The sequence below is a fragment of the Nannobrachium achirus genome (assembly GCF_963921795.1).
Source record: "Nannobrachium achirus genome assembly, chromosome: 21".
Lineage (NCBI taxonomy): Eukaryota > Metazoa > Chordata > Actinopteri > Myctophiformes > Myctophidae > Nannobrachium > Nannobrachium achirus.
The window spans coordinates 16,482,655-16,509,875 of NC_137828.1; the positions used below are offsets into that span (position 1 = coordinate 16,482,655).

The window sequence follows — 27,221 nt, forward strand, 5'->3', positions numbered from 1 at the left end:
CCCTGGAGCTCCGGGGGTCCTCGGAGGTTGTAGTTTGGCAGGCAAGGAGTGTGTGTGCAAAATCTGGCATGGATCGGGGCAACGGTTGCGGAGATATGAGCAGAGCAAAAGTGTGACGTGTGACGAGTGACGTGACGGACAGACGGAGGGACAGACGGAGGGACAGACGGACGGCCGGTGGAGGTTTGGATAGTATAGGAGTGCAAGTAACTGCGACCTACGGTCGCAATCAATAACGATAAGATCACTGTTTACAACCATGAAATCCCCCCCCCCCCCCCCTCTATCTCTCTCTCTCTCTCTCCCTCTCCCTCTCTCTCTCTCTCTCTCCTTCAATGTCAAAGCAGCAGAAGACAAGGAGAAGCTTTCTATCTTCCTCCATGTCTCTCCCCTTGGGAAGCTTACCTTCTTGCATGACCATGGAGGTGACTTTGAGCTCAGCACTGGGAAGACAGCTTCAACGCTTTGAGTGCGCGCGCACGTGTGTGTGTGTGTGTGTGTGAGAGAGAGAGAGAGAGAGAGAGAGAGAGAGAGAGAGAGAGAGAGTCTGTCAGCATGCTATGCATGTATTATGCATGGTTGTGTGTGTACTATGCGTGTCGGTGTGTGCATGTGTATTAGGAGTGTTGAGGGTATGGCGTGAGCGGCGTGATGGATGGGCAGGTTTTCAAAACAGCAACGGGTGCTTTTGAAATAAAGCATCGTAATAGTAGGTTTACAATGAAGGCTTGCTGTGTAGCTATGCCTGGCCCATCGTCATTAACGTCTTATAAATGATAAAGCATTAAAAGAAAGTGAAATGATTATATTACTGACCAGTAAGACTCCCTAATCGGGAGATAAGCGACCGTCAGGTCGCATACACAAACTTTAGAAGGCAATGGTAGCCAATCAGGAGGGAATATGGGAAATGGAACAGATCCATCTTGATGACATGACTTTAGAGATACTGCGTACCGCTTTGTGTGATTTTAGGGCAAAATCTGTAGGAGCAGTGTCCAAAAATGTCTTTAGAAGGCAATGGTAGCCAATCAGGAGGGAATATGGGAAATGGAACAGATCCATCTTGATGACATGACTTTAGAGATACTGCGTACCGCTTTGTGTGATTTTAGGGCAAAATCTGTAGGAGCAGTGTCCAAAAATGTGTTTTAGCAAGAATCGACCTCATGGTGGCTCCAGAAGAAGGCCATGTGAGAAATGAGGAGTGTGTGTGCAAAGTTTGGCATGGATAGGGGCAACGGTGGCAGAGATATGAGTAGGGCGTGATGGACAGACTGACAGACAGCCGGTGGAGGTTTTGATATAACTGTGACCTGACGGTTGCAATAATCCAACAAGCAACTATACAGCAGGTGTGCTACGCTCCTATCTTCCTCCATGTCTCCTCCTGGGAATCTCTACTTCCTGTTTCAGAGTGAGAATGTTTTCTGCAACACCATAATTATGTCTTTGGAGGTGACTTCAGTAAGCTGAGCACTGTGAAGACAGCTCCAATGCTACTTCCTGTAAGTGGACTTTAAAAGTAAAACCAGCGTTGACTAATCTTATTACTAGTCTTATGTTGACTAATCTTATTAGTCGACATTAGTTGCTCTTAATTTGAAATCTGCCCTGTTTTAAAATAAATGCCACTGCTGGTCGAATGTAAACAAACGCACATGGATTAATGCCTTGCACAGTTGCACCAGTAACAACTGTATGTGCACAACATACCGTAGCTCTTTACAGTAGCGCTGCGCTCCAACTGTGGCAACTTCACAAAACAGTGTGTGAAAAACAAATCAGTCAGTATGGTGTTGAGTGTGTAGACTATAGGTGCACGGCTGCACATCACGTTATTAAAACACTGATGGAACAGATCGATAGACAGACACAAAGAAGAATGAGAACTTTAGTTGCTGTTCGTTGGTTGTAAATAGAAATAATTACCTCCCCCAATCCACCCTGAAAATAAACCAAGGAAGACAGACCGACAGACAGACAGAAAGGTAGAGCGCACTTCCTAAGTGCATGCAGCCTTTTTGAACAGATAATCATTCATACATTGAATTGTTCTCAATCTGATTGCTAGATGTGTACACAGCCTGCAGTATGATGGATTAAAATAAGCCGCCTGCCATCATATGTAGGCTAATTCTCCAAACGGATTGATTGCATTTAAATGCTCAGAAATATTCATATGGCTCTGTTGCACTATTGTGCTCTAAATCAGAGCTGAACCGCTTGCTGTTGTAGCCTTATATATTTTTCATAACAAGCTCTTTATATATTGTGGACTGTCACTAGGCAACCGCCTCACAGGTGAGCCCCACAGCACACTGGGTCAGTGGAGGGGGAGGAGAGCTGGCTCTCAGAGACGACGCCCAGCCCTGGGACAGGTAATAGAAGGGCGTTACCTGCCAAATTACCTGTTCAATCAGCCTAATCTGAGCACAGCTGCGTTGCTCAGGGCTGGGTCCTCTGGCCAAACAAAAGAGCCTCCTCGACTCCAGTCTGCACTGACTCACTATGCTGGCGGTAAGAATGCTTTAGATATAGAGTGACACTCCACATGTTCTGCTCCTAATTGTAATACAGAGGAATGCAATGCTAACCCGACGTATCTGTCTTTCACCAGGCAAAATAGGAGACGCTGATTCTGGGACTTGGAGAGCCGCACGATGGAGGGTGCGAGGGCTTTGGAACTGTGCCTGTAAACATTATGTACTGAATGCGCACTGCCCGTGAGTGTGACGGCTTTGAAACTGTGCCTTGAAACATAACCCTACTACTGAAAACACTTGCAAGTATAAATCCGCCCCTGGGCCGGGGAGAACTTTAGTTGTACTCATACTCGCCTAAGTTATGTGACTTTGCTCTGCTTAGTAAGCAAACTATTCTTTAAACAAATGTTTACCTGAGTTATTCTGAAACGTTTAAGAAAACGATATACTTTCTGTTGTTAAAGTGCTTGCATTTATCGGAGCGAGGCTCCGCTGCTGTTGATTTCTCCTGCTTTATTCTAAATAAACGTGCCCAAAAGTGGCTTAAACTGTCCATTTGTCTGGTGTTGGTTGAGTTCTAAATCTGGGTCCCCACAATATGAAACAAATCGTTGATTAGTTGGCTCAAAACCGGACCCTCTCCGTTCAAGATTGCTCTCTGTGCCTCTGCCTCGTGCCGAACAGTTCAATACGAATGTGTGTATCGTTACGCCCCTGATGTTTAGAATGTGTGTGTGTGCACAGGCACGTGCACACATAGACATGAAAGGGGGCTTGAGCCCCTGCCCTTTTAACAGTCTGTAAAAAGTGCCCTCTCCAGACCATGATTGCAGTTTTTACTATGGTGAAAGAAATGCAAATGCCCCTCTTTCCATGCCATATCTGAAGGCAGCATTCAAGAGAATTGCCTTGTCCCAACTCTCCTGAACTTGAATGCAGCATTTTATGTTGAAAGAATAAGAAATGCCCTCTCTATGTAGAAACCCATGCTTAGTTCAGTGTGGTATCAAGCACCGAAAATAGCAGACCTCCAAGCTCACAACGTGTCGCAGTTGTGAGCTTGGAGGTCTGCTATTTTCGGTATTTTCACCAAAACTGCACTTTTAGAAATGTCAGCCCCTGCCTCTCTTAACATTCTCTGCACGTCCCTGTGTGTGCGTGTGTGTGTGTGTGCACGTGCGTGTGTGTGTGTGTGTGTTCCCCACCTCTCGGCTCCACTGTGGGTTGATGGTGTTGCAGGCGATGCCAGAGCGTCTCTCCTGGCCGTGGTGGGCCAGGGAGGGGAAGGTGCTGTGCTTCCCAGGCTGGATGGAGAGCTTCAGGTAGGGGTCCGGGTTGAAGAACATCCCCTTCTTCAGCCCCACCGCCTGGAGGTCTGCACACAGTCATTCAAACATCACAACAACGGTAAGATATCTGTAAAGCTCCAGTGGTGGAAAAATTACTGCATTTCTTTACTTGAAGGTAGGGTAAGTGATTGCACTTAAAGGAGGACTTTGCCACTTATCAACCTATCTTCATATAATAGGTCATCACTAATGTTCATAATAAAATTGCAAAAACAAATCTACTCAGTCCAAGTCTCTTAGGAGAGCTGTGGGAAGTTCAGGAATCCATAGACTTGTGACATCATCGTTTGACAGATTTTTTTTTAAACAATATTTTTGAAAAAATATTTTTGATTGTTATTATCGCGAGAACAATAGCTTCCACTTTAACATTGCAACTTTTTAGGAATAGAAAGCCTGCATTTTCTATTAGCTTGGATTCCCCATTGATGATGCTACAAGACTGGATTTCTGAACTTCCCACAGCTCTCCTAAAGGGTCATGAAAAAACAAAATCCTTTTTCTATAAATATATATTATATCAATGAGTCACTTGTGATAGGGAGCAATGATATGGTTCAATGTTCCCATAGGCTTGTGGATTCAGAGCTTCCTGCTGTCTCTGTAGCTATGTGCACTTCCAGTTTCTGGTTAGAAAAGAAATCTTTGGCGCCACTCATTAAATATTAGCTCATTCTGTTTTATTTCTGTGACGTGACGTAGGCATATCTAATTAATATTAACGTTTGTTTAGAGTCGCATCAGGGGGGGGGGGGGCGTGGTTTCACTGTATGCTACTCTCAGCCAGAGAGAAGTTCCGGCAAGAATTTCAAAGCACTTTCAGCCCTGTCCAGGATCTCGGAGGCTCGACTGCACACACAACGGGCAGAACTGCGCCACCCCCCCTCAGGCCAATTTTATACTGCAGCTGAAAATCCTCTGAAAGCCATTCAAAAATGAGAGGGGTTCTCTATTCAAGAGTGGTAATTTCGCCTCAAACCTTTTGAAAAACGTTTTTGGGACATAAACAATATGACATAAATACTTTTTAAATGCATGGTGTATCACCTTTAACAGACACGCATTTGTATTATTTTATTTGGATCTGCAGAGAAAGCTCAATACTGTACATAACAGATCCAAACACTGATCAGAAGAAGCTTATGTCGCGGTCAAACCAGATAATATATAATAATAATAATAAAATCTTAAAATCTACGGTATTCTAAAACGTATAGGTAGGTAGCCAGTGAAGGGAGGCAAGGACAGGAGGTGTCCCCGGATTAAAAGGTATGACAACGTCTTTCAGGTCTAAATGGGCCTCGTGATAAAGATATTAAGATTATTATTATTATTATTCAATTGATGTACTCTGGATCATGGATTTTCAACAGGTGGTCTGCGGACCCCTTGGTGGTCTCCAGAGGTACTGCAGGTGGTCCCTGGTCATGCATTCAGATTTCCTTTTTTTTCCCTTTTTTCTTTTGTAAAAATAAATAAATGAAAATACTTTTTTAATTGTATTTTTATTTGCTACCGATCTTTCTGGTTTGCATTTGCATAATAATATTTTGAGAGGGTTAGGGATGTCTGGGACGGGGTTGTCCATGTTGGGGCTGTCCGGATTGGGGTTACGCCTTCTGGAGTTGGTCAATAATCTGGCTGCTGAATTCTGCACTAGTTGAAGACGGGAGACCAGAATACAGGGAGTTGCAATAATCAATGTGTGATGAAATGAAGGCATGCATGACCTTCTCCAGGTCTGAGTATGAGAGAAATGAAATGGCTATATTTCTAAGCTGGAAAAAACATGATTGTACCACCTTGGTCACTTGAGAATTACAAGATACATTTGAGTCAAACACAACGCCTAAATTACGACCAACACTTTTAACATTTTGTGACAAATTGCCGAGCTGTGACTGAAAAAAGGGGGTGGAATGTGGGCGGGCCAAAGAGGATGATTTCAAGATTCAACTGCTGCACATGCTTATTAACACACAGAGGAAACACACGCACACACGCACGCACCCAACCACCCACACACACCATCAGGGACGTTCTGGCCATTGGGAAAAGCGGGACAACTACCGAACGGCTGGTTCATTCTCGGCCGGTCCAGGCCGGGCCATTAGGAAAAAATTTAACTGTTTGCACAAAAGTAAAAAATAAACTGTTTGCACAAAAGTAGTGAAAACAGCAGATCTACAAGCACACAACGCCTCGCGCCGCGAGGCGTTGTGTGCTTGTAGATAGGCTGTTTTCACTAGTTTAAATCATTTTTTCAATGATAAATACAAAACAAACGGTTTTGGACATACAAGGTTTCCACCCAACAACAACGAAATATAGGCCTAATTCATGTAATTGGCCCACTGGCTTGTCACTTGTCATGATCTGAAATGGCAAATCTTTGAGTAGCAGCAGCGCTATAGAGAAAGATCTCTCTCTATAGCGCGCAATGAGGGCCTCTCCAACTCTTTTTCCCGGGCTGAATCAGGGGCCCAGCACGTCCCTGCACACCATCACACACTCCTCAATCCCATGCTTGCTTATTTATTAGCATTTACTTAGCATTCATAAACGCATTCATGCACATAGAATGGAACGGAGAACGGAGATGTGTGTGTGTGTGTGTGTGTGCGTGCGCGCACGCGCGTGCGTGTGTGCATGCGTGCAGGTGAATGTGTAGAATAGAGAAGCAAAACAATGCAATATGAAATGGTGAGTGAGCAATTACTCACCATTACGACTGCTATTGTTATTGCAACACAAAGACAAAATATGTCTTTTGTTAATGTAACGCGGCGATGGAGGGAAGAAAGCACAGCCAAGAGGAGCACGAAACCAATGAACTCAACATTCTGCTGCTCAGGAAAGTGGTTTGGAATGAAAAATACATGAAGGCAATAGGCACACTATAGGCTATATAGGCACACTATTTCAGAAGCTCTGAAAAATGTATGAGTACTGTCCACGCATTCAGCACTGTCTTCCAAACAGCAGACAGTAAAATCCTTTGAATAAAAATCATCCGAAGAGTTGGATTTGGATTTGTACACTCCTCAGATCGATAGATAGACACAAACTGTCACTTCTACCACTTTTTCGAGTCACGTGTTCAAATACTGGATTCTGATTGGCTAAATTCCGGAGGTTATGACAGAACAACTGCCGCAAAGTTGTGTGAGGACTTGTCCGAGATCAATGCGCCTCAGTGTACATCCGGGGACTTCAGGAGGTAGTCGGAACACCTTTCCCCCAACCAACAAATGACCGTGGCAACGGTCCTATGTTTACTAACGTGCATGCTATAGTCGCCGATTTATTTGGATCCAATGCAATCCGCCAACTTTAAAGCCCCTTTTCTCTGAACCTATGCCTTTCTGGAAGCGAACAGCCTCTATTTACGGCCGGAACGGTACTTCTAACTGACGTTAGCTTAGCTGTAAGCTAGACGCATGGATTAGTATGGAGTTGGCGCCATCTGTTGGTGAGTAGAAGATGTTGTTGGTGGAACTATCTGCTGTCTCGCGGAAGTTTTATAGGCAATAATGATTGTAACTTAAGATCCTTGCAAGTTACAACTATGTGTTTTCTTTCATGTATAAGGGAAAAAGTGGTAGAAAAGCTATTTACCACTCGGGGTCGGACATTATGCTCTGATAATGTCCTGTGTGAGGGTGTTATCGGACTCGGCTTCGCCTCGTCCGATCACCCCCTCACACAGGACATTATCAGAGCATAATGTCCTCTCACTCGGGGTAAATTGCTTACGTCTGTGCCGCGGACCTGGGACTTTGATTGTCCGCTTTATGTTTCTAACTTAATATGCTATGTTTCTGACTACTGTCCTTATTTGGTTTTGACTTATTAGTACTGTAGGCCTAACTCTGTTCACCTTGTTAAGTAACTAGTCTGATATTCTGTACACTGTTGTGAAACATTTCTGCCTTTCTGTATAATCTGCGTTTTGTCTAGGTTTACTCTTCTGTTTGGTTTTGGTTCTGTTACTGTTTTACCTTGGTGTTCTGTATCTTATTTTGTAGGAGTATTGTGTGCCTTCCTGTCTTCCCCCTTAGTTCTGTTCCTGACTTGTCTAACCTGTCTTGTGAGTGTTCAATGTTTCCACCTGTATCCTGTTACTCCCTCAGCCAATCCTAGTGTTGATTTGTCTTTGAGTTCACCTGTGTGTAGCCCCTGTCTATTTAAGTCCTGTGTGTGCATTGTTTTCTTGTTGGTCCGTAGACCTTTGTCGAGTGAGTTTGTCAGTGTGCTCGATGCTTTGAGTTCTGTTATTTCAACGCATCCTTTGAGTTGAACTTCCTGCCTTTTTGTCTGCTTTTGGGTCCTGCCCATAGAGTTATAATAAGAATAGAGAGGACACCAGATATCCCCGCCCGTCCACTTGCATTGAGTTGCTCACCCAGCGCATGAGGCATTTTCACCCCTCCTTCCGGCTAGTAAAACCGTGACGTAGTGGGTCTACTGTGACGCGTTTTGCGTCATAGTTTGTGTTCATGGACGCGCTTCATGAACGAGCACTTCTGGTATGAACGCGCGTCAATACAAAGAAGCCTAGACGCGCGTTCATGTGAGTAGACCCAACTGCAGTACCTCAAAACGGCCACCATGTCCATTTGGTTTCAGGGCGCCCCCAGGGTTCTGGGGGCTTGGTCCTGCCCGGTACTCATTCCTGACACAAACTTTAGCTACTGACCGTGGTTGTAAATAGAAATAAGTCCATTTCCTCCCAGTATATAACATACAGTAACCTAATAGCCTACTGCATATTGAGCAATCAAATACAACTTGTTTGTCCAATTCTCAGATCAATATGCTTATTTTCCATTCATTAGCTAACTAGCCAAAGTTCTGACACATTTTGGCACTAATCATGTTCATACTCCGCTTGTTGGTGGTGACAACTGTACGCTAACTTAAACAATGTATGGATTGTGTAGTTGTGTATCATTTATGTTGTCGGTAAAAGTTGTGGTATTAAAAGCATGTGTATTTATATGTGCCACCCTTGACCTGACGAGTCTGTAGAGTAACTGTGCGCGCACTGGTTGTGGGGGCTGGTCTGGCCAAGATGCCAGGGCTGAATTTTAGTCCCAGTCCGCCCCTGGAGAGGAGATGTGCTTGGCTGAATGAAAAAGTTGAAAGTGGAAAGCCGTCATGGTCCAAAAGGTTCAGAGACCGGGAGCATGTATTTGTTGTGTGTGCAACAGAGAGATTCTTTACGGCAGATATAGTAAAACGCGCCTTTTCCACATGTGAGGATACGTACGAATCAATGACAGATTGTGTGTGTTATCATTCATAAAGCAGGGGTCTTCATCGTTTTTCAGGCCAAGGACCCCTTAGCTGAGAGAGAGATGAAGCAGGGACCAAGTCTAGTTCCAAGACTGGCAGCGAGCAACAGCAAGTTGAGAGATCACAGTGGGTGGGAGGCCAGGCTGTCTGCTAGGAAAACAGTGGCAAGAGCCAAGAGGACGGCAGAAGGAGGACACTTTAAAAATAAATGCAACGTTATTGAAGGGAAAATCCACCCTGACATGCATGACACATTATGCCAGTTGGTTCTCAACGTGTGTGTGTGTGTGTGTGTGAGTGTGTGTGTGTGTGTGTGTGTGTGTGTGTGTGTGTGTGTGTGTGTGGGGGGGGGGGGGGGGGGGGGTCCTTGAGGTGGTTCCAGGGAGTCCCCAGCTGAATTAGTTAATAGCATCACTGATGACAATGATTTTCACCACTTTTCACCACTATTGTATACTTTTTGAAAAGCTTTGACAAAATATCAAACGTGCTTGGAAGATTTTGAATAAGTTTGAATGTTTTAACACATCTCTTGTGTGTTATATAATAAGAAAAATCACACCTAGTGTGAAGTGAGCGGCGCTATTTAGGAGTTTGTTGTAGGAGAGACTCACTCAGAGTGAAATCATGGGACGTTAATCCTGCTGTAACCACAAAGGAATATGAAAGGAAGAACACAATTGAACATGAGATTGTGTTCTTGATCGTTCCGAGAAACACAGGAGATCACTTGACCTGACCTAGAAAAAGATAACCATTGCGCCAAGGAAGTAAATAACTCGAGGAACACACTGAACAAAAGGCTCTCGTCTGCACACGCATCAGCCGCGACGCGAGTTAAACTACATCTCCGAGTCTGACGCGCGCAGAGCCTTCGTGCGCTGGCACATCCGTCCTCTCGTCCTCTACTCCCTGTACACACTACGTGGCTTGACTCCACACACAGCTCCAACGTCATCAGCAACGGAAAGTACTGCTCACAACACGACAGCGCAGGGCCCTCTGGTCGTCATCAACAATGAGGAGTAGAGATGGGACGTTGGTGAACGAATCGAGTCTTTTGAACAGCTCTTTGTAATGAACGAGCCGTTTTTCTTTTTGAGGAGGGGGAGTAAATTATTTTCTTAAAGCTATACTATGTAACTTTTCCAATAAAACTAATCTTAAAATTGCCCTAACTATTAAATCGGTAGTTTTAGAACACCCACTCCGTTAATTTCAGCCCCGAAAGCCTTTTCTTTATATGTTTTTTACTGAGCCAGTGAGCAATGACAGGGGATGCATTTCGCGGCAAAATTACGTCATCTGTATACGTTGTCTCCAGATCATACACCACCGGCCAATCACAGCGTGGATCATACACTACCGGCCAATCACAGCGCGTCTTGCCGTCTCTTCAGGAAGTAGCTTGCTTCAACAGCATTGTTTACGCTGGTGTTGGAGTCTAGCCTGTTACTCCCCAACGCCTGGTCGCATAGGAACGTGAGACCACTCTACGGATGCGTATCGGCGAGCCCGCTCCGGTGGTCCGCGGCGACCCCGGGGGAAAAAACTGACGAAAAAAGCAATACCGCTACTGACCACTAGTTGAGCAACTTACACAGTATAGCTTTAAGTAAAAGTATCAATACTGAAATAAATGTGGAAATACTCTGCCACAAGTAGAAGTTCGGAATTAAAATGTACTTGAGTAACACTACAAAAGTATTGGTATCAAAATGTACATAAAGTACCAATAGTAGAAAATATTAATTATACAGAATGTCCCATTTCACAAGTTTTCCAGTGAATAAAATGTAGAAAGTCATTTGAAAAAAGCAGATCTACAAGCTCAAAATGTGTCGCAACACGATGCATTTTGAGCTTGTAGATCGTCTATTTTCAAATGGCCGAAATGTATATAGGGTTGAAGTGATTTGTAATTATAATCAAAATCTACAAAGTAACTTAGTAACTAAAATGAGACAGTCTTTTGAACGGCTCTTTGAAAGGAACGGATCCCAGAGATCCGGTTCACTTCAAAGAGCCTGCGTGCGAGCGATCACGGCTGCGAGCGCGCGCGGCGTGTGTGTGTGTGTGAGTGACTGCTTCCACACAGAACTGCGATCAGAAACATGTAATAGTCGGAGGCCTTAAGGATATCTTGCGCTAATTAGTCTAAAAGCGCAAAATTTTGCACAGATGTAGCCCAGTGTATGCTCTAATGATTTAGCTAGGGCGCCCGAGTCAGCGACCTTCGGGGTCGCCACAGCGGCCAAATCAAGTTGGGCTCCCATCGACTTTCTATACGCGATTAAAAAAATTAACGCATTTTAATCGCACTTAGTTTTTGCACCACAGAACCTTCAGTTTCGGGGATACCAATCATAGCGATGCACCAACCAAGAAGAGACAACAAACGCAAAGGGAGAAGTAGCCGATCAGAGAGCTTTACTTGGCCCAGTAGATGCGAAATTTAGATTTAAAAAGCTCACACGTTGATTCACTCGTACAACAAAATGTGTTTTACTTGAAAAAAATGCTTCTCGGGTCAAATATTAATATGCGATTAAAATGCGATTAATTTGTGATTAATTATTTACAAAGCCTGTAATTAATTCGATTAAATTCTTTAATCGTGTCCCAGACCTAATTTTAAGCGAACATTTTTTGCTTCTGGGAGTCCCTGTAACTAAATATTTTTGAGATGGGGGTCCGCAGCCAAATACATATCATTTTGGGAGTCCTTGACATGAAAACGTTTGAGAACCACGGATATAGAAAAATATGTTTTTCAGAAAACTGTTTTTAGAAGGATTTAGAAGACAAAGGTTAACAGAGCTAGGAACTTCATTCAGTGAGTGACAAACTCTCCCCTCCCTCAAAAAGGGAGGGGAAAGGGACAGAGAATGAGAGAAAGAAACAAAGACTAACAAAACAAAACAAAACAAAACAAAATCAAATATAATATGAGAGCCTACCAGACAGGGAGAAGTTGATTAGCCTTCTGTTGCCCAGTCCCTGGCTCACCTCAGGACTTACCACTGGCTTCAATACCTATAGAGAGAGAGAGAGAGAGAGAGAGAGAGAGAGAGAGAGAGAGAGAGAGAGAGAGAGAGAGAGAGAGAGAGAGAGAGAGAGAGAGATCAATTACTCACAATCTATGTCTTTGACCTTATAATTGGTTTGCTAGTTAATTAATTATCCAAGTGTTATTTTATGATTTCATGGTGTTGCTGTATGTCCTGTTTCGTATCAGGATGGATCTCGACACTGGCACATTTCGGTAGCAAATACATGCAGAAAATACAATCAATTTATATTGCATACATGTATACCATTTCCAAAGTGCAAGACAACTAAAATACAACTAAAAATGACATATATAGTGGCCTGTCGGTGGTCCACTGCATGGCTTTAATGATTCTCAGCAGTGGCAGTGGAGTCGAGGCAGTGGCTCAGGGGTAGAGTGGCCGGTAGAGCGGCCAGATGGGAGCCCCAAGGTTCCCAGTTCGATCCTGGGCTCCCCCACAGTTAGTGCCGAAGTGTCCTTGAGCAAGACGCCTAAACCCCTAATTGCTCCAGATGAGCAGGTTGGTGCCTTGCATGGTTTCCTCTGCCATCGGCGTATAATTGTGTGTGTGAACGGGGGAACATCGCCACTGTCGGGCAGAAACCTCGTATCTCCAAGTTTCAAATTTGCACGTAAATTAAAGCCCTGCCTCGTCATATAAGACTGTTGCGCAAAACAAGTGAAAATAGCAGATCTACAAGCACACAACGCCTCGCGGTGCGAGGCGGTGTGTGCTTGTAGATCGTCCCTTTTCACTAGTTTAAATCGTTTTTAAAAAGATAAATACAAAAGGAACGGTTTTGGACATACAAGGTTTCCACCCGACAACGACGATATGCTATCTATCTGTGTAAAGCGCTTTGGATAAACAGCGCTATACAAATGCACCATTTACCATTTCAGCCAACAGCGGCTACAAAACTGATGAACAAAAGGATGGCAATCTGCCCACGAATACTAGAGGGCTGCCCGTGGCCAGCTGATTGGTTGGCTGACTGTAGGCCTACTGTATGCTGCTCTTAATTGGCCAAGACTCAGTGGTGGAAAAAGTACTCACATTCTTTACTTAAAGGGGTATTTCACTTTCAAAAAAACTTTTGGTAATTTTATCATCTAATCAGGCTTTTATGAACACCCTTAACAGTTTTTAATTAGCTTGATTGAATATTTAGATATTTGATGTAAATGTTACCAGGCCCTCCAGGCCCAGGGCCTCTCCCCACACACACCCATTGTAACTTCAAACTTCATTTTAACCATGATAGATTCATTAAAAACACACATTATTTTTTCTGGTGACTCATACTACCCTCCTAATATGTGAGCAGGCCGTGTTTTTTCGATAACATTTTTCATTTTATTTTTAATAATTATTTTCTTGTTTTAATCTTTTCCATTTTTCCAAATAATTATTATAAATAAATGAAAGAAGTTATCGAAAAAACGCGGCCTGCTCGCATATTAGGAAGGTAAAATGAGTCTCCAGAAAAAATAATGGGTGTTTTTAATGAATCTATCATGGTTAACACATATGGTGCCAACCCCGAGTTTCCCGAGTTTGTATTGGTACTACCGCTGTGCCAACCCCGAGTTTCCCGAGTTTGGGCCGTTTTTGAAAAAAAAAAAAAAAACGTTTTTTTTTTCATTTTTTTTTTCAAATTTTTTTTTTTCAATTTTTTTTTTGGACCTCCAGAAATGTATTAGGCATGATCGCGATCACGAAATTGCATGTTTAACCCCCATACCAACTCATTCTTTCAAACATGGCAGCCATGTTTGTTTACATCTGAAGAAAACATAATGGCTGATAAATCATGAATGCCTGAACGGATTTCCAAGCGGATTTTTTTGTTTGAAAGCTGTGAACAGCATCTACACATGTGGTGCATCATCTAGGCATGGGCGTGCACTTTTTACACAATTGCACAATTACATGGAAGTCTATGGTAACCATGGCAACGCGAGACATTGAAGAGAAAAAATCATTGCAACATAAGTGTTAAAATGAAGTTTGAAGTTACAATGGGTGTGTATGTGGAGAGAAGCCCTACCACTGCTCCCTGTTGAAAGTGGAATATCCCTTTAAAGGTCCGCTGTCAGCCCCAAAATTATAATAGTATGATACAGTAGTTCATGTGGTCTCTCTCCCGTGTGCATCCTCAAACAGTCTGAAACTGTCTCAGTGTAATCTGCCCAACAACAGCTGACCAGTACAGTAAGTAGTCATACAGTCAGGCTATTATACAGACAATTAATTTGATTGGCTTATAATTGCGCATCCCCACAATGACATCATAAAAATATTAACTTGTTTTTTAAGATGATTCTTAAAGTGACAGTAACCCTTTAGGTGACAGGCCCCCTTTAAGTAAAAGTATCAATACTGCAATGTAGAAGTACTCTGTACATGTAAAAGTCCGGAATTCAAAATGTACTTGAGTAAAAGTACGAAAGTATTGGCGTCAAAATGTACTTAAAGTACAAAATGTTTGAAAAAAGCAGATCTACAAGTTCACAACGCTTCGCATCGTGACGCGTTGTGAGCTTGTAGATCGGCTATTTTCAAACAGCCTAGGTATAAAACATGGCTAAAGTGGTTAACGTATGTTTTAACTTTTAAAATATTATAACTTATATCTGAAAAGTAACCAGTAGTTTTCAAATAAATGTGGTGGAGTAAAAGTACAATATTTCGATCCGAGATGTAGTGGAGTAGAAGTAAAAGTATTGGAATACTCAAGTAAAGTACAAGTACCTCAAAATTGTACTTAATTACAGTACTTAAGTAAATGTACTTAGTTACTTTACACTAGCCTAGGGTGTAACGATATAGTAACTGTATCGAAATATCGTTTTTAACTTAAAAATCGAAGTATATCGAAATGAAAACAGCTAAAATCGAATTGTATCGTTTTATTTTGTATCGTATCGAATCGGCAGTGCAAAGAAACGATTGTATCGATACTACCTACTTGTGCATTGTATTTAGCATTTTTAAGAAGAAAAAAGGGGTTTAATTACCTTTCCTTTCCATATCTATTGATAAATGTGTGTAATCTCTGGGTTCATGTCAAGGTGCAGGTTTGTCAATATACAATGTCCATGTATTTGGCAGAAAATCACTGTGTTTACTTATTTATATCCATAATAATACATGTTTCCCTTAAAAACCTGCACTATCCACACCTTTCACACAGATTTAATTTCTTGCTAAATAGTTACTATATCGATTTTAAATCATTGAATCGAATCGTATCGTATACTATCGCCATGAATGAACCAATATCGTCCATGCATCGTATCATCAACCATGTATCGTGATATGTATCGAATCGCTATTAATCGTTACACCCCTACTTTACACCACTGCCAAGACTGGATATGCTGAAAGATGACACAGCATAGAGTCATAGATGTCTAACAACTGACATTATTTGAAATGTGTGTGTGGCAATGTTAAACCTCCTGTTTTGTTTATCCATTATTATTGAACACGATATATGTATTTCAACAAAAATACATAATTTATTTTATTTCTATTTATTTCCCCGAGTGCAGTATGCTATTTAACCCATTTAGAACGGGTACACATTATTGTGTATCATTATTTTATTATTTAACTATTAAAAAATAGCAGATATACAAGCTCACAGCGTGGCACCGAGTGCCGCGCTGCGAGCTTGTAGATCTGCTATTTTAAAAAAATAGTGAAAATTCATTTAACTGGAGCTCAGTTAGTCTGTTCTTGAGAGACTACTATGTCAGTGGTTCTCAAACCTTTTCACGTGAAGGACACCCAAACTGATATTTATTTGGCCACGGACCCGCATCTCAAAATATTTAGTTCCAGGGTCCACCCAGAAGCAACATTTTTGTTACAAACGTTCGCTTTAACAATACATACAGTATATTCAAAGATTTGCACACATTTTCACGACTTTTTCAAAGTGCAGCGCTGTGAGCTTGTATATCTGCTATTTTTCAATAGTTAAAGCATAAAATAATGATACACAATAATGTGTACCCGTTCTGAATGGGTTAAAAGTGTGTTTTCAGCCGGCCTGACAGCACACACCGTGGGATCAATACCGTGCCATCATTAGCTCTCCATTGATTTCACGGCCAGGAAGAGGAGGAGCAGATGGTAGAAGGAGAGAGCGGAGGAAGAGGAGTGAAGAAGAGTGGTTAGAGGAGAGAAACAACTTCATCTCCAGTTCCCAGTTTTTTCCAGGACTTTATGTACAGTATAATCACATTCCACATTAGAGCTTAGATCGGGCCTAAAAGAAGTGAGCCCGGCCCAACCCAGCCTGACAGAACGGCAGCCCGAGCTCGGCCCAAAGCCCGATACATAATTGACAATTGGAGACCGGCCTAGCCCGCAGCCCCGCAGCACAACATTATAAACAAGCTTAATTGCTGCAGCAGCCTTTTTTCCTCATTTGGTGATTTGGAGTCCTTTTCCAACTGTCTTTATATATATATTAAAAAAACATTGTAGCTGCTACAAGTACCTTGCTAATTATGGAACAAATAAACATCGGAGCCTAATTCTTCAATCAATCAATCAAAAAGCCTTGCTGGGAAACACAGCTGATGACCGCCGCTAAATCAGGCAGCAGGCGTACAGGCTATTATAGCTACAACGTTCACACAATGTCTATTATGATTATTAGGATACAAAAAGTGTCTGTGGACTGTTTCAACGATGTTGTCCGCTCTGCTCTCCTCGACCAGCACATGCATCCACACACCACAGCAGCCAGCACACACACAGCACAGTCACACACACTCAACTGTCAAGTTGCGCAACAGCGCAGCGGTGCAGCCATAGAGTTATGAGCGCGCAGCTTACACAGTCACAGAGACATCATGATACGGCGCTGCGCTTGCCTACCGGATTATAAAAGCCTGACCAGACCCAAAGCCCGTCATATACGTGGAAATTTTAGCCCGGCCCAGCCCCCGAGTGCAGTATGCTATTTAACCCATTTAGAGCGGGTACACATTATTGTATATCATTATTTTATGCTTTAACTATTAAAAAATAGCAGATATACAAGCTCACAGCGATGCACAGAGTGCCGCGCAGCGAGCTTGTAGATCTGCTATTTTTGAAAAATCGTGAAAATTAGAATTTTGACCCGATTCTGTCTTTTGAATCCTTCTAAGGTTTTTTGAAAAACATATGTTTCTATGTCAGCAATCTGGCCAGCCATCGTCAAAGAAAAGGTCCTTTTCACTTAACTGGAGCTCAGTTAGTCTGTTCTTGAGAGACTACTATGTCAGTGGTTCTCAAACCTTTTCATGTGAAGGACCCGTGCCGCGCCCACCCGTCGGGTCCCGTCGGGCTCGGGCTGCATTTCTAAGCTCTATTCCACATTGTATGTTCCCCTTCCCCACGGAACTGACTTTGGATAGGATATCATTCCCTGGCAAACCCCTCTGCTCCGCGCTGCAGAAACACTTCACGGTCCTTCTGTAGTTATTATAGTAACATATTTTGGCTAAATGCCTCCGTTTAGAGAAACACCTATTGCTTGTGTTATCATAGCGTTTACTGTCTGCTCGCCGAGTTGCCGTGCCCGTGTGTGTGGGGGGATGACAGGGCAGCGTGGAGTTATAGTCGGCTGCTCCACGGAGGTCTGCCCCGGGAGAAGTGCGCTGTCCTCGGACTCGGTAATGAGGAGGGAGGCGCTGTCCACGGACCCAGCCAGGGCGGAAAATACATAGCGTTACATAGCGATTTTCATTATTTCACAAAAGCATAAACTGACTACTTGATATGAAGGATATTGATGTAAATAAGATATCCGAATGGGTAAATATATTTTATATGCCCATATTTACAATTAAAGGATAATATAATGTAAGAGGTCACTTCCTCAAAACTTGGGCTGTGGAGAAATACAGACAGGGAGACTGGGAGAGGGGAGAGAGGAGGGGGGGGGGGGGGGGGTGAATCGACCGACGACGCATGAGTCCAGTAGCCAATGAACTGCGCGTTTGAGACTCATTATGCAGAAACCGGCACAAACACACAGATAGCAGGAAAACAACTGCATGTCAAAAGTTGCGTTTTTTTTGGTGTAATTGAGGCCAGGAAACATTAAAAAAAGCAAAAAAAACTCAAAAATTATTTTTGGATGTCATGTCCACTTTAATGATTGTAACTAAAGATCCTTGCAAGTTACAACTGTGTTTTCTTTCATTTATATGGAAGAAGTGGTAGAAAAGCAATTTACCATTCAAGGTCGTGGGTTGTTGGCTGATTTACCACTGTTTCAGGGTTGTTTGCCACTCGCCTCGTGGCACAACCCTGAAACAGTGGTAAATCAGCCAACAACCCACTCCCTCTCATGGTAAATGGCTTACTTTGACATCATCATCATAACCCTGAGGTTATGCCGGAACGCCTACTGAGTGGCAAAAAACTACTTTCTGGCCTTGACAGCCCATACATCCAATCAGAAAAGTCCTACCTGATTGCAATAAACAACGTTAAACTCACTTTGCCACTCACTTTGGCACTCGATTTGCCATTCTTTTTGTGCATGCGCATACCCTCTATTCATAAAAATATCATGGTATTTTTTTTTTTTTGTAACGTCAAATATGTCAGTTATATCTTTGTATATTTAGGTTATGTGTCATATCTGCCATGTGCAACTTCAAAGCCTAAAAGCCAAACAGAAATGTAATTGTAAACGTCAAAAACACAATTAAATCGTTAATCGCAATTATTTGAGTGACAATTAATCGTCATGTAAAATGCCATAATCGTGACAGCCTGATAGATAGATAGATAGATAGATAGATAGATAGATAGATAGATAGATAGATAGATAGATAGATAGATAGATAAAGACAGACAGACAGAGCTTTGCACTTTATCAGGCACCGCCATCACACTTATCACCACGCACACGCACGCACACACACACACACACACACACGCACGCACACGCACACGCACACGCACACACACACACACACACACACACACACACACACACACACACACACACACACACACACACACGCGCTGCACCATTCTCGTTGGCACAGATGACACATACTGTACTGTAATGGAGCCAAACCAAAATGTCTAAAATGTGAATAATGCACACCATCCCACCACAACACATTACACTGGATGTTTAATTCATGAGTGGTCTGTATGTCATGCTGGAATCTGGAAGTGATGTAAGGGGGGGATGTCTACACAATACAGTAGCTGGGAGAATGCATTAGCAAGGAAGGAGGGATGATTTTTATATCTCCCATGCATTATAAAATGTAAATTAGTTTATTGTTGTTATAGAACATTGAACGATACATATCGTCGTTGTCGGGTGGAAACCTTGTATGTCCAAAACCGTTTAGTTTTGTATTTATCATTTGATTTAAACTAGTGAAAACAGCCGATCTACAAGCACACAACGCCTCGCGGTGCGAGGCGTTGTGTGTCGATCTGCTGTTTTCACTACTTTTGTGGGACAGCCTTGTATGATGAAGCAGGGCTTTACTTTGCGAAAAGATTTACAAATTTGAAACTTGGAGATACGAGGTTTCTGCCCGACAGTGACAACATCATGGAAACAAAATACAGTGTGAAGAAAGGAAGAAGCCAGCAGGCGTATTTGGAATCCTTTCCTTATTGGAAGAGGAAATTAATTAACAAAGTGGATTCCTTTATGGTTGTCTAAATCAGGGGTTTTCAAAGTGGGTGCCTGGGTGCCTGGGTGCCGCGAGATCATTTGATAATATTGGGAATTTATTTGGACACATACTAAAAATATTTAGTATCATTTTAAACTTAAAGGGGCACTCCACCACTTTTCAACCTATGTTCATATAATTGGTCCTCACTCAAAAATAGCTTTTTTTTTTTTTTTTCTCATTGGAGGGCTGTGGGCAGGTCAGAAATCCATCGTCTTGTGACATCATCGATTGCCAATCCAGCTTATAGAAACTGCAGGCTTTCTATTCCTGAAAAGTTGCAATTTTAAAGTGGAAGCCATTGTTCTCGCGATAATAAAAATTGAAATATTTTTTTCAAAAATATTGATTAAATTTCTTTTTGGAAAATGATGATGTCACAAGACGATGGATTCTGAACTCCCCACAGCTCTCCTAGGAGACTTGGACTGAGTAGAAAAAAATGGTGATATTTTATCATGAACATTAGTGAGGACCTGTTATATGAAGACAGGTTGAAAAGTGGTGAACTACTCCTTTAAGTACATAGTTATTTTCAGTCAGTTCTACCCAAAAATGGCTATTATCTCAAAGTTTTCCTCGCAACATAATCACTAAAATATCGTCACTGTCGGGCAGAAACCTCGTATCTCCAAGTTTCAAATGTGTACGTCTTTTGGTAAAGCAAAGCCCTGCTTCATCATACAAGACTGTCGCACAAAACTAGTGAAAACAGCCGATCTACAAGCACACAACGCCTCGCATTTCACTAGTTTAGTACATTTTATAGATGATAAATACAAAACGGTTTTGGACATACAAGGTTTCCACCCGACAACAACAATGTGCTATAAATATAAGGTGCTGGGAGTGAAAATGATAATGTAGGGATGCCTCGGATTAAAAAAAATATTTATGGGGTGCCCTGAGACAAAAAAGTTTGGGAACCCCTGGTCTAAATTGACCCTTACACGTCTGTAACTCTGACAGTGTAAAAATGGAACCAAATGAACCCGCATTTGTACACTGTCAGAGTTAAGGGGAGACCTTGAAATTTGAAAGTTTGAGAAACACTGATCTAAGCCCTACAACAGTTATTACAGAGTTGCCTGATCGCAATTAGTTGAGATAATCACAGTTATTTTGCATAATGATCAGAATCGTCCATTCATGCGTATAAAATCATCTGTTTAAAAAATATCACACTTTTGTTGTTTTCATACAATTGAACACAAAGCCTAAAAAAGGCAAACAGAAATGTAATTTAGATTTATACGCTTCCCATGTTTAAAGCCAAACACAGAATTAAATTAGGCGTATTATTAGGAATTATTTGCAGGACAATTAATTGTCAACAAAAAATGTCATGATCGTGACAGCCATAGCGATAGTGGTGGAAAGTAACTAAATATTCATTTGAGGTATTTCCAGTTTTCAGTACTTTTACTTCTACTCCACTACATCTCAGAGGCAAATATTTTACTTTTACTCTACTACAATTATTTGACAACTTTGTAGATTTTGATTATTATTAACACTTTGCCGTCCGAAATAGAATGGTGGTTGGTAGATTAGCCGTGAAATTTCTATTATTGTATTGTGATCTGAGACATAATTGCGACCGTAGGTCGCATTTACTACCAAAACCTCCACGGGCTGTCCGTGAGTGAGTCAGTCAGTCAGTCCGTCAGTCACACGTCACACTTTTGTCCTGCTCATATCTCCACAACCGTTGCCCCCATCCATGCCAAATTTTGCACACACACTCCTTACCTGCCAAACTACAACCTCCAAGGACCCCCGGAGCTCCAGGGACCCCCAGGTCCCTGGGGGACCCCCAGGTGTAAAAAATGACCACATGTGCAAAAATGACCAAATGACCACCCCAACAGGGCTGCTCACGGGGAATTCCTGGGGACCACCCACTCCTGCTGCTCCAGAACGGATGCAAAAGTGGTGGCGCCCCCAGTGGAGGACCCCCTCCACTGCAGCTCACATAAAATGCCGTAACTCGGGCTAGGAGCGTCCGGGAGAGCCGGGCCCGGTACCTATTCGTCCGCCAAGGCAACGCGGAGACCCCACCCCTCATTTCTCACATGCCCCTCTTCTAGCGCCACCTTCAGGCCGATTTTTAAAACACATTTTTGGACACTGCTCCTACACCCCGATATGGAAAAATACAATATCGCGATATTTTTCCAAGATGTATCACGATACACAATCTTATCACGATTCTTTTTCATGTTGTTTTTTATGGTTATTGTTCAAGTTACTTAACAGTACAAGCACTACAAGGTAACAAAAACTAAAAGAAAAAGGAGTAGCCAGTGGTCCTCAAAGAGTGGGGTCTCTGGGGCTCAGGGACTCTCTGGGTTCCTTTTGGGAGGTATAAATTGACCCTTTCAAGTATGTAACTCTGACAGTATACAAATGAAACCAAATGGACCCTTAAGGGTCCATTTGGTTTCATTTGTATACTGTCAGAGTATACAGGGGAGATCCTTAGACATTTTAAAGTTTGAGAACTACTGATTTAGACCAAAATCCAGGTTTAAATGAATTCTGCAACGAATCTATGCATTAACAATTCAACAGGATTTTTTATAAAGATCCCTCATTTTATCACGCTATATATACACGATATCTCTGAAAAGGCATATCGTGGAGACATTGTATCGTCTCAACGATATTTATCACCATATCGCCCACCCCTAGTTGTGGGTTTGTAGATCTGCTACTTTTGCTATGTTTGAATTAGGATCCTGAAAAGTAACTGATTCGGACAGACACGATATGCTCCCAAGTGATGTCTCACCTGCAAAGAGACTATTCGGCTGCTCTTTTACCGGCTGCAATGTTTCTCCATTTGCACTAAGAGCATTTTTGCCTCGTCTAATTGCTAATTAAACATGCAAACACGCGTCTTACGTATACATTAACATTGCTCATCTTATGTTAGGAGTGCTAACTGCACATGTTGTGAGCTTGTACGACAAAGAATTAACACATGCTAATGAACCGTGCTGTCTGCATTGCAGTCGCTCGCTGCCGGCGCCGACACTGGAACAGGCGAACACACCAACGACAAGACAGTACTGTCTGTGTGTGTGTGTGTGTGTGTGTGCGTGTGTGCGTGCGTGCGTGCGTGCGTGCGTGCGTGCGTGCGTGCGTGCGTGCGTGCGTGCGTGCGTGTGTGCGTGCGTGCGTGCGTGTGTGCGTGTGTGCGCGCGAGTGCATGTGTTATGTGATGCCTAATTTCTCAGAATGAGATGAATGTAATTATCTCCGCTACTCATTTCTTGGAATCAGCCAGCCGAGTGCAGGGGGCATAACTACTAGCGTAGGTTGCCACGGTGACATAAGCTACTTAAAGCCGGGGTGAAATCAAAAGTATGTTTTTCACACTTTAACACTTTCTAAGCCGGGCCGTACTTGCCCGTACTTGTCCGGACCACCCAGTGCGCCGCTCGAACTTTCCCGTACTTTCCCGTAATTTATTAAATTAATTATAATTTTTTTTAAAATACAGTCGCCGGTCGTGCTCTGTCTCTTTAAGAGAGCTCCTGAGACCAGATCGCGTCAGAAACGTGATGACGTCATCGGCTGGGGCAGAAACTGGTGTCCACGAGCGGCCATTACGTGCCCTTGTATTGTGTATGCAGCCACTTGGCCAGCGCGTCTCCTCATCATTTTCGATCAGACGACAGACGAAATCAAGGCTTCGGAATGAGTGGATTGCATTGGATTAGATCGATGTGCGTGCACAGAAGACGGATTGTATTTTCGGGTGCTGTTTATTATCGCCGTTTTCCCCGTATCGCTCCATGTTAATGACCGGAGAAGAACTGCCTACAGCACCATGAAAAAAGGTTGGCCAACCAAAAAAACTCTTTCATGCATGGTTTGCTGGCTTGCGCGGAGTGATCTGAGGGTGTTGTTATGATTTCGTGCTTTGCTTTTTTAAATTATGTTTATAAATAAATAGCAGATTCCACGGCAGTACCTCTGTTCAGGGGTTTCTGGCGGGGCTTGGAAAGGGTTTTAAGAGCATATCTGTAGTGCTAATATGGCCATACCTAACACTGGATCTCAAAGAAGCGAAAAAAATCAAGTGTTTGTGTATTATAATGAAACAATTACAGCCCTAAGTCCTGCCCCCTAAACAAAAACGTAATGCGTGATGACGCAGGTCGACCGCATGAATAATCCATGAGGTGAGAATGATTGACAGGTGCCTGTGTCAATCAACTTCAATCAATTCAAACAGCTTTCTATTTTTTTCACAAACATAGGTAGAACTATACTGTGTTGTGAATAGAGCTTATATAACCCCCCCTCCAACATCCACAAATGCGCTCTGTAATTGCATTCAAATGACAAAATGGCAATATCCTATATCTTATCATTGTTTTCACATGCAGAGAATCGCCTTTTTTGGGCGAGTTTATGCGCATCTTGTTTTCATTTCATTGTCTTCTCTGTCGACCAAAATGCTGGGACAGACTGTATGTCAGAGTTTATTTTATTATATGTCTAAGACAGACAAACGAGCAGGCGAGGGGGGCCTGCCTCCCCTGCCTTCAGTGAGTTACGGCCTGCCTACTGCCCAGCGCGATGTCCCTCCTTTCTGGACCGTTTTAGGAGGAACCGCGTCACTATAAGGAAGTGGAGCAAGGGGAGAACTTCCTTTTCACCATAACTTTAAGCCCTACAATGCCTACATGTTATACTGCACTGGGAGTTTTAACCTATTTAGAACGGGTACACATTTTGTCATTATTTTATGCTTTAACTATTGAAAAATAGCAGATATACAAGCTTGTAAGTGCCACGCTGCGAGCTTGTAGATCTGCTATTGAATTTTGACCCGATTCTATAAGTGTCTTTTGAATCCTTCTAAGATTTTTTGAAAAACCTATGTTTCTATGTCAGCAATCTGGCTAGCCATCGTCAAAGAAAAGGTCCTTTTCACTTAGCTGGAGCTCAGTTAGTCTGTTCTTGAGAGAATACTATGTCAGTCGTTCTCAAACCTTTTCATGTGAAGGACCCACAAAAAGATATTTATTTGGCCACGGACCCCCATCTCAAAGTATTTAGTTCCAGGGACCCCCAGAAGCAAAATTTGAAGGTAGGAGAAAATACATATATTCAAAGATTTGCACACATTTTCACGACTTTTTCAAAAATAGCAGATCTACAAGCTTGTATATCTGCTATTTTTCACTGGTTAAAGCATTCAATAATTCTAGGCCCTAAATGGGTTAATATTTGGGTTAAACCACTGGAGCTTCTCCCTTCCAGAGTGACAGTGTGTATGAACGTCTTGTATCCGGCTTGCTACGAGGAATGGTTTTGGGCCGTTGGGGTCTACCAAGACCGTCATATGTCGTTGGTCCACAAAGTTATCAAACAAGGAGAATCAAGTTAACGGCATTGCTTATTTCTCGCATCAAATGTTTTATGAAAAATATATTAGTGTACTGCAAAAAACATAATTATCTATGGAGAAAGTCGAAGAAAGAAAAAGACCACCAGCACGCCATAAAGGAGCACCTAGACAAGTCTTCTAGCTTGCCAAAAGAAATTACCGCCCAGTCCCCACAGTTTTTTCTGAAAATATTGATATTGATTTCTTGTTTTATTGTATACTGTATTATTAGGGCATTCACGAATAGGGATTTTTAGTATTCGAATTATTCGACCGCAAAGTATTCGAATAGTCGAATATTCGACAGGACTGGCCAAACTGTCAAATATTAAGTAAGCAAGAGGCGAACCTTGTGAAAATAGCCGATGCGAGGCGTTGTGAGCATGTAGATCGGCTATTTTCACAATATTTATCTGCGGAACCGAGTCACATTAAATGTAATACCTACAATTCCAAGTGCTTGTCAGGGTGGGGGTCCCCAGTTCAAATATGTTTATTTTGGGGGTCACGGCCTAAAAGGGGGCACTGACAACTAATTTTTATGACTTCCTATCTAGCCAAGCTTTATAAACTATACATTTTTTAAAGAGAAAACAATAAAAAAATAAAAATAAGAACAACGTCGAATAATGACTTTGACATTCGAATATTCGAATATTTGAATATTTGGTGAATGCCCTAGTATGTATGTCTTGATGAGTTGAATACACAGTCAGGACCACAATGGAAACAAGCCCTCAGACTGACTTAATAATGCCTATCGCTCCTTTTTTCCTTGAGCACAGGCCGTTGATTACACTCCTCTATCTCCAAAACAACCCTGAACCCAGAAATGGGGGAATGTTGGGCTTGGGGCCAGCAACCCCAAACCGTAGACCCTCAGAGCTTTTTGTATTATCCTTTTAGCATTATTGTATAAGTTTACATTTAGCAAAAATCACACCCAGCGTGAAGTGAGCTGTGCTTTTTACGAGTTAATTTCATTAAGCGTCCCGCAAAGCTTGGCCAATGGGGCCAATTGTGGGACATACATGTACGTACATACAAACAGACAAAGCCCAGATGTAGGAGCGGTAGGCACCGCTCAAAAAAAAAGGATAAAAAAGAGAGGTGAGAGAGTATAGCGTAAAGTTTTTACCCAGGCTATCCAGCTGAGTAGTGTCCTCCTGCTCCTCCTCTCTGGACTGGGGGACATCAGCCCCAGATGAAGACACATGCCGTCCATCACACACACACACACACACACACACACACACACACACACACACACACACACACACACACACACACACACACACACACACACACACACACACGGACACGGCCAGGCTCCGTCCTGCTTAATCTCCTGTGTCCAAGGCTTTGGTTTTGTGTCCCCTCTCTCTCTCTCTCTCTCTCTCTCTCGTCCAGCTCAGTCGAAAAACAAGACCAAGACGACCTGTCCTTCCAGTCACTCCTCTCTCCTTCTTGTTCTCAGCTCCATCCTCTCCTGTCCTCACACAATATCTTCTCTTGTGTATCTCAAGCTTAACTGACACTCCTCTCCTCTCCTACCTTCTCTCTCTCTCTCTCTCTCTCTCTCTCTCTCTCTCTCTCTCTCTCTCTCTCTCTCTCTCTCTCTCTCTCTCTCTCTCTCTCTCTCTCTCTCTCTCTCTCTCTCTCTCTCTTGCTCGGGTCAAGGGGGGTTATTTTTAAACCATTGTCCCCCGGTATAAGAAGAGCACGGATCAGGTTCAGGGCCCATCAGCATTTTCCAGGGGCCCACATGCAGCATAAAATTGGACGGCAACCGGTCAGGGGCGTCAATTGGGTATGGCAGGGGTGTGCAGCTGCCATACCCTGGGTCCAGGGGGGGAAATAAAAGTTACTTTTAAATATAAATCCATGAATGTCTCTTTGTCTACCTG

The 27,221-nt window shown here is 42.7% G+C and overlaps 1 protein-coding gene across 1 annotated transcript in view; it reads right to left on the minus strand.

Moving 5' to 3' along the window:
* The window catches only part of hecw1a (HECT, C2 and WW domain containing E3 ubiquitin protein ligase 1a), a gene marked incomplete at both ends in the record, with an annotated part of 258,365 nt that overhangs the window by 170,205 nt on the left and 60,939 nt on the right, over nucleotides 1-27,221 (minus strand). Inside the window, 2 exons of the mRNA XM_080751651.1 lie at nucleotides 3,692-3,861; nucleotides 12,094-12,169. Of these exons, the coding sequence (XP_080607777.1) occupies nucleotides 3,692-3,861; nucleotides 12,094-12,169 (246 nt within the window). The remainder of the gene's footprint in view (nucleotides 1-3,691; nucleotides 3,862-12,093; nucleotides 12,170-27,221) is intronic.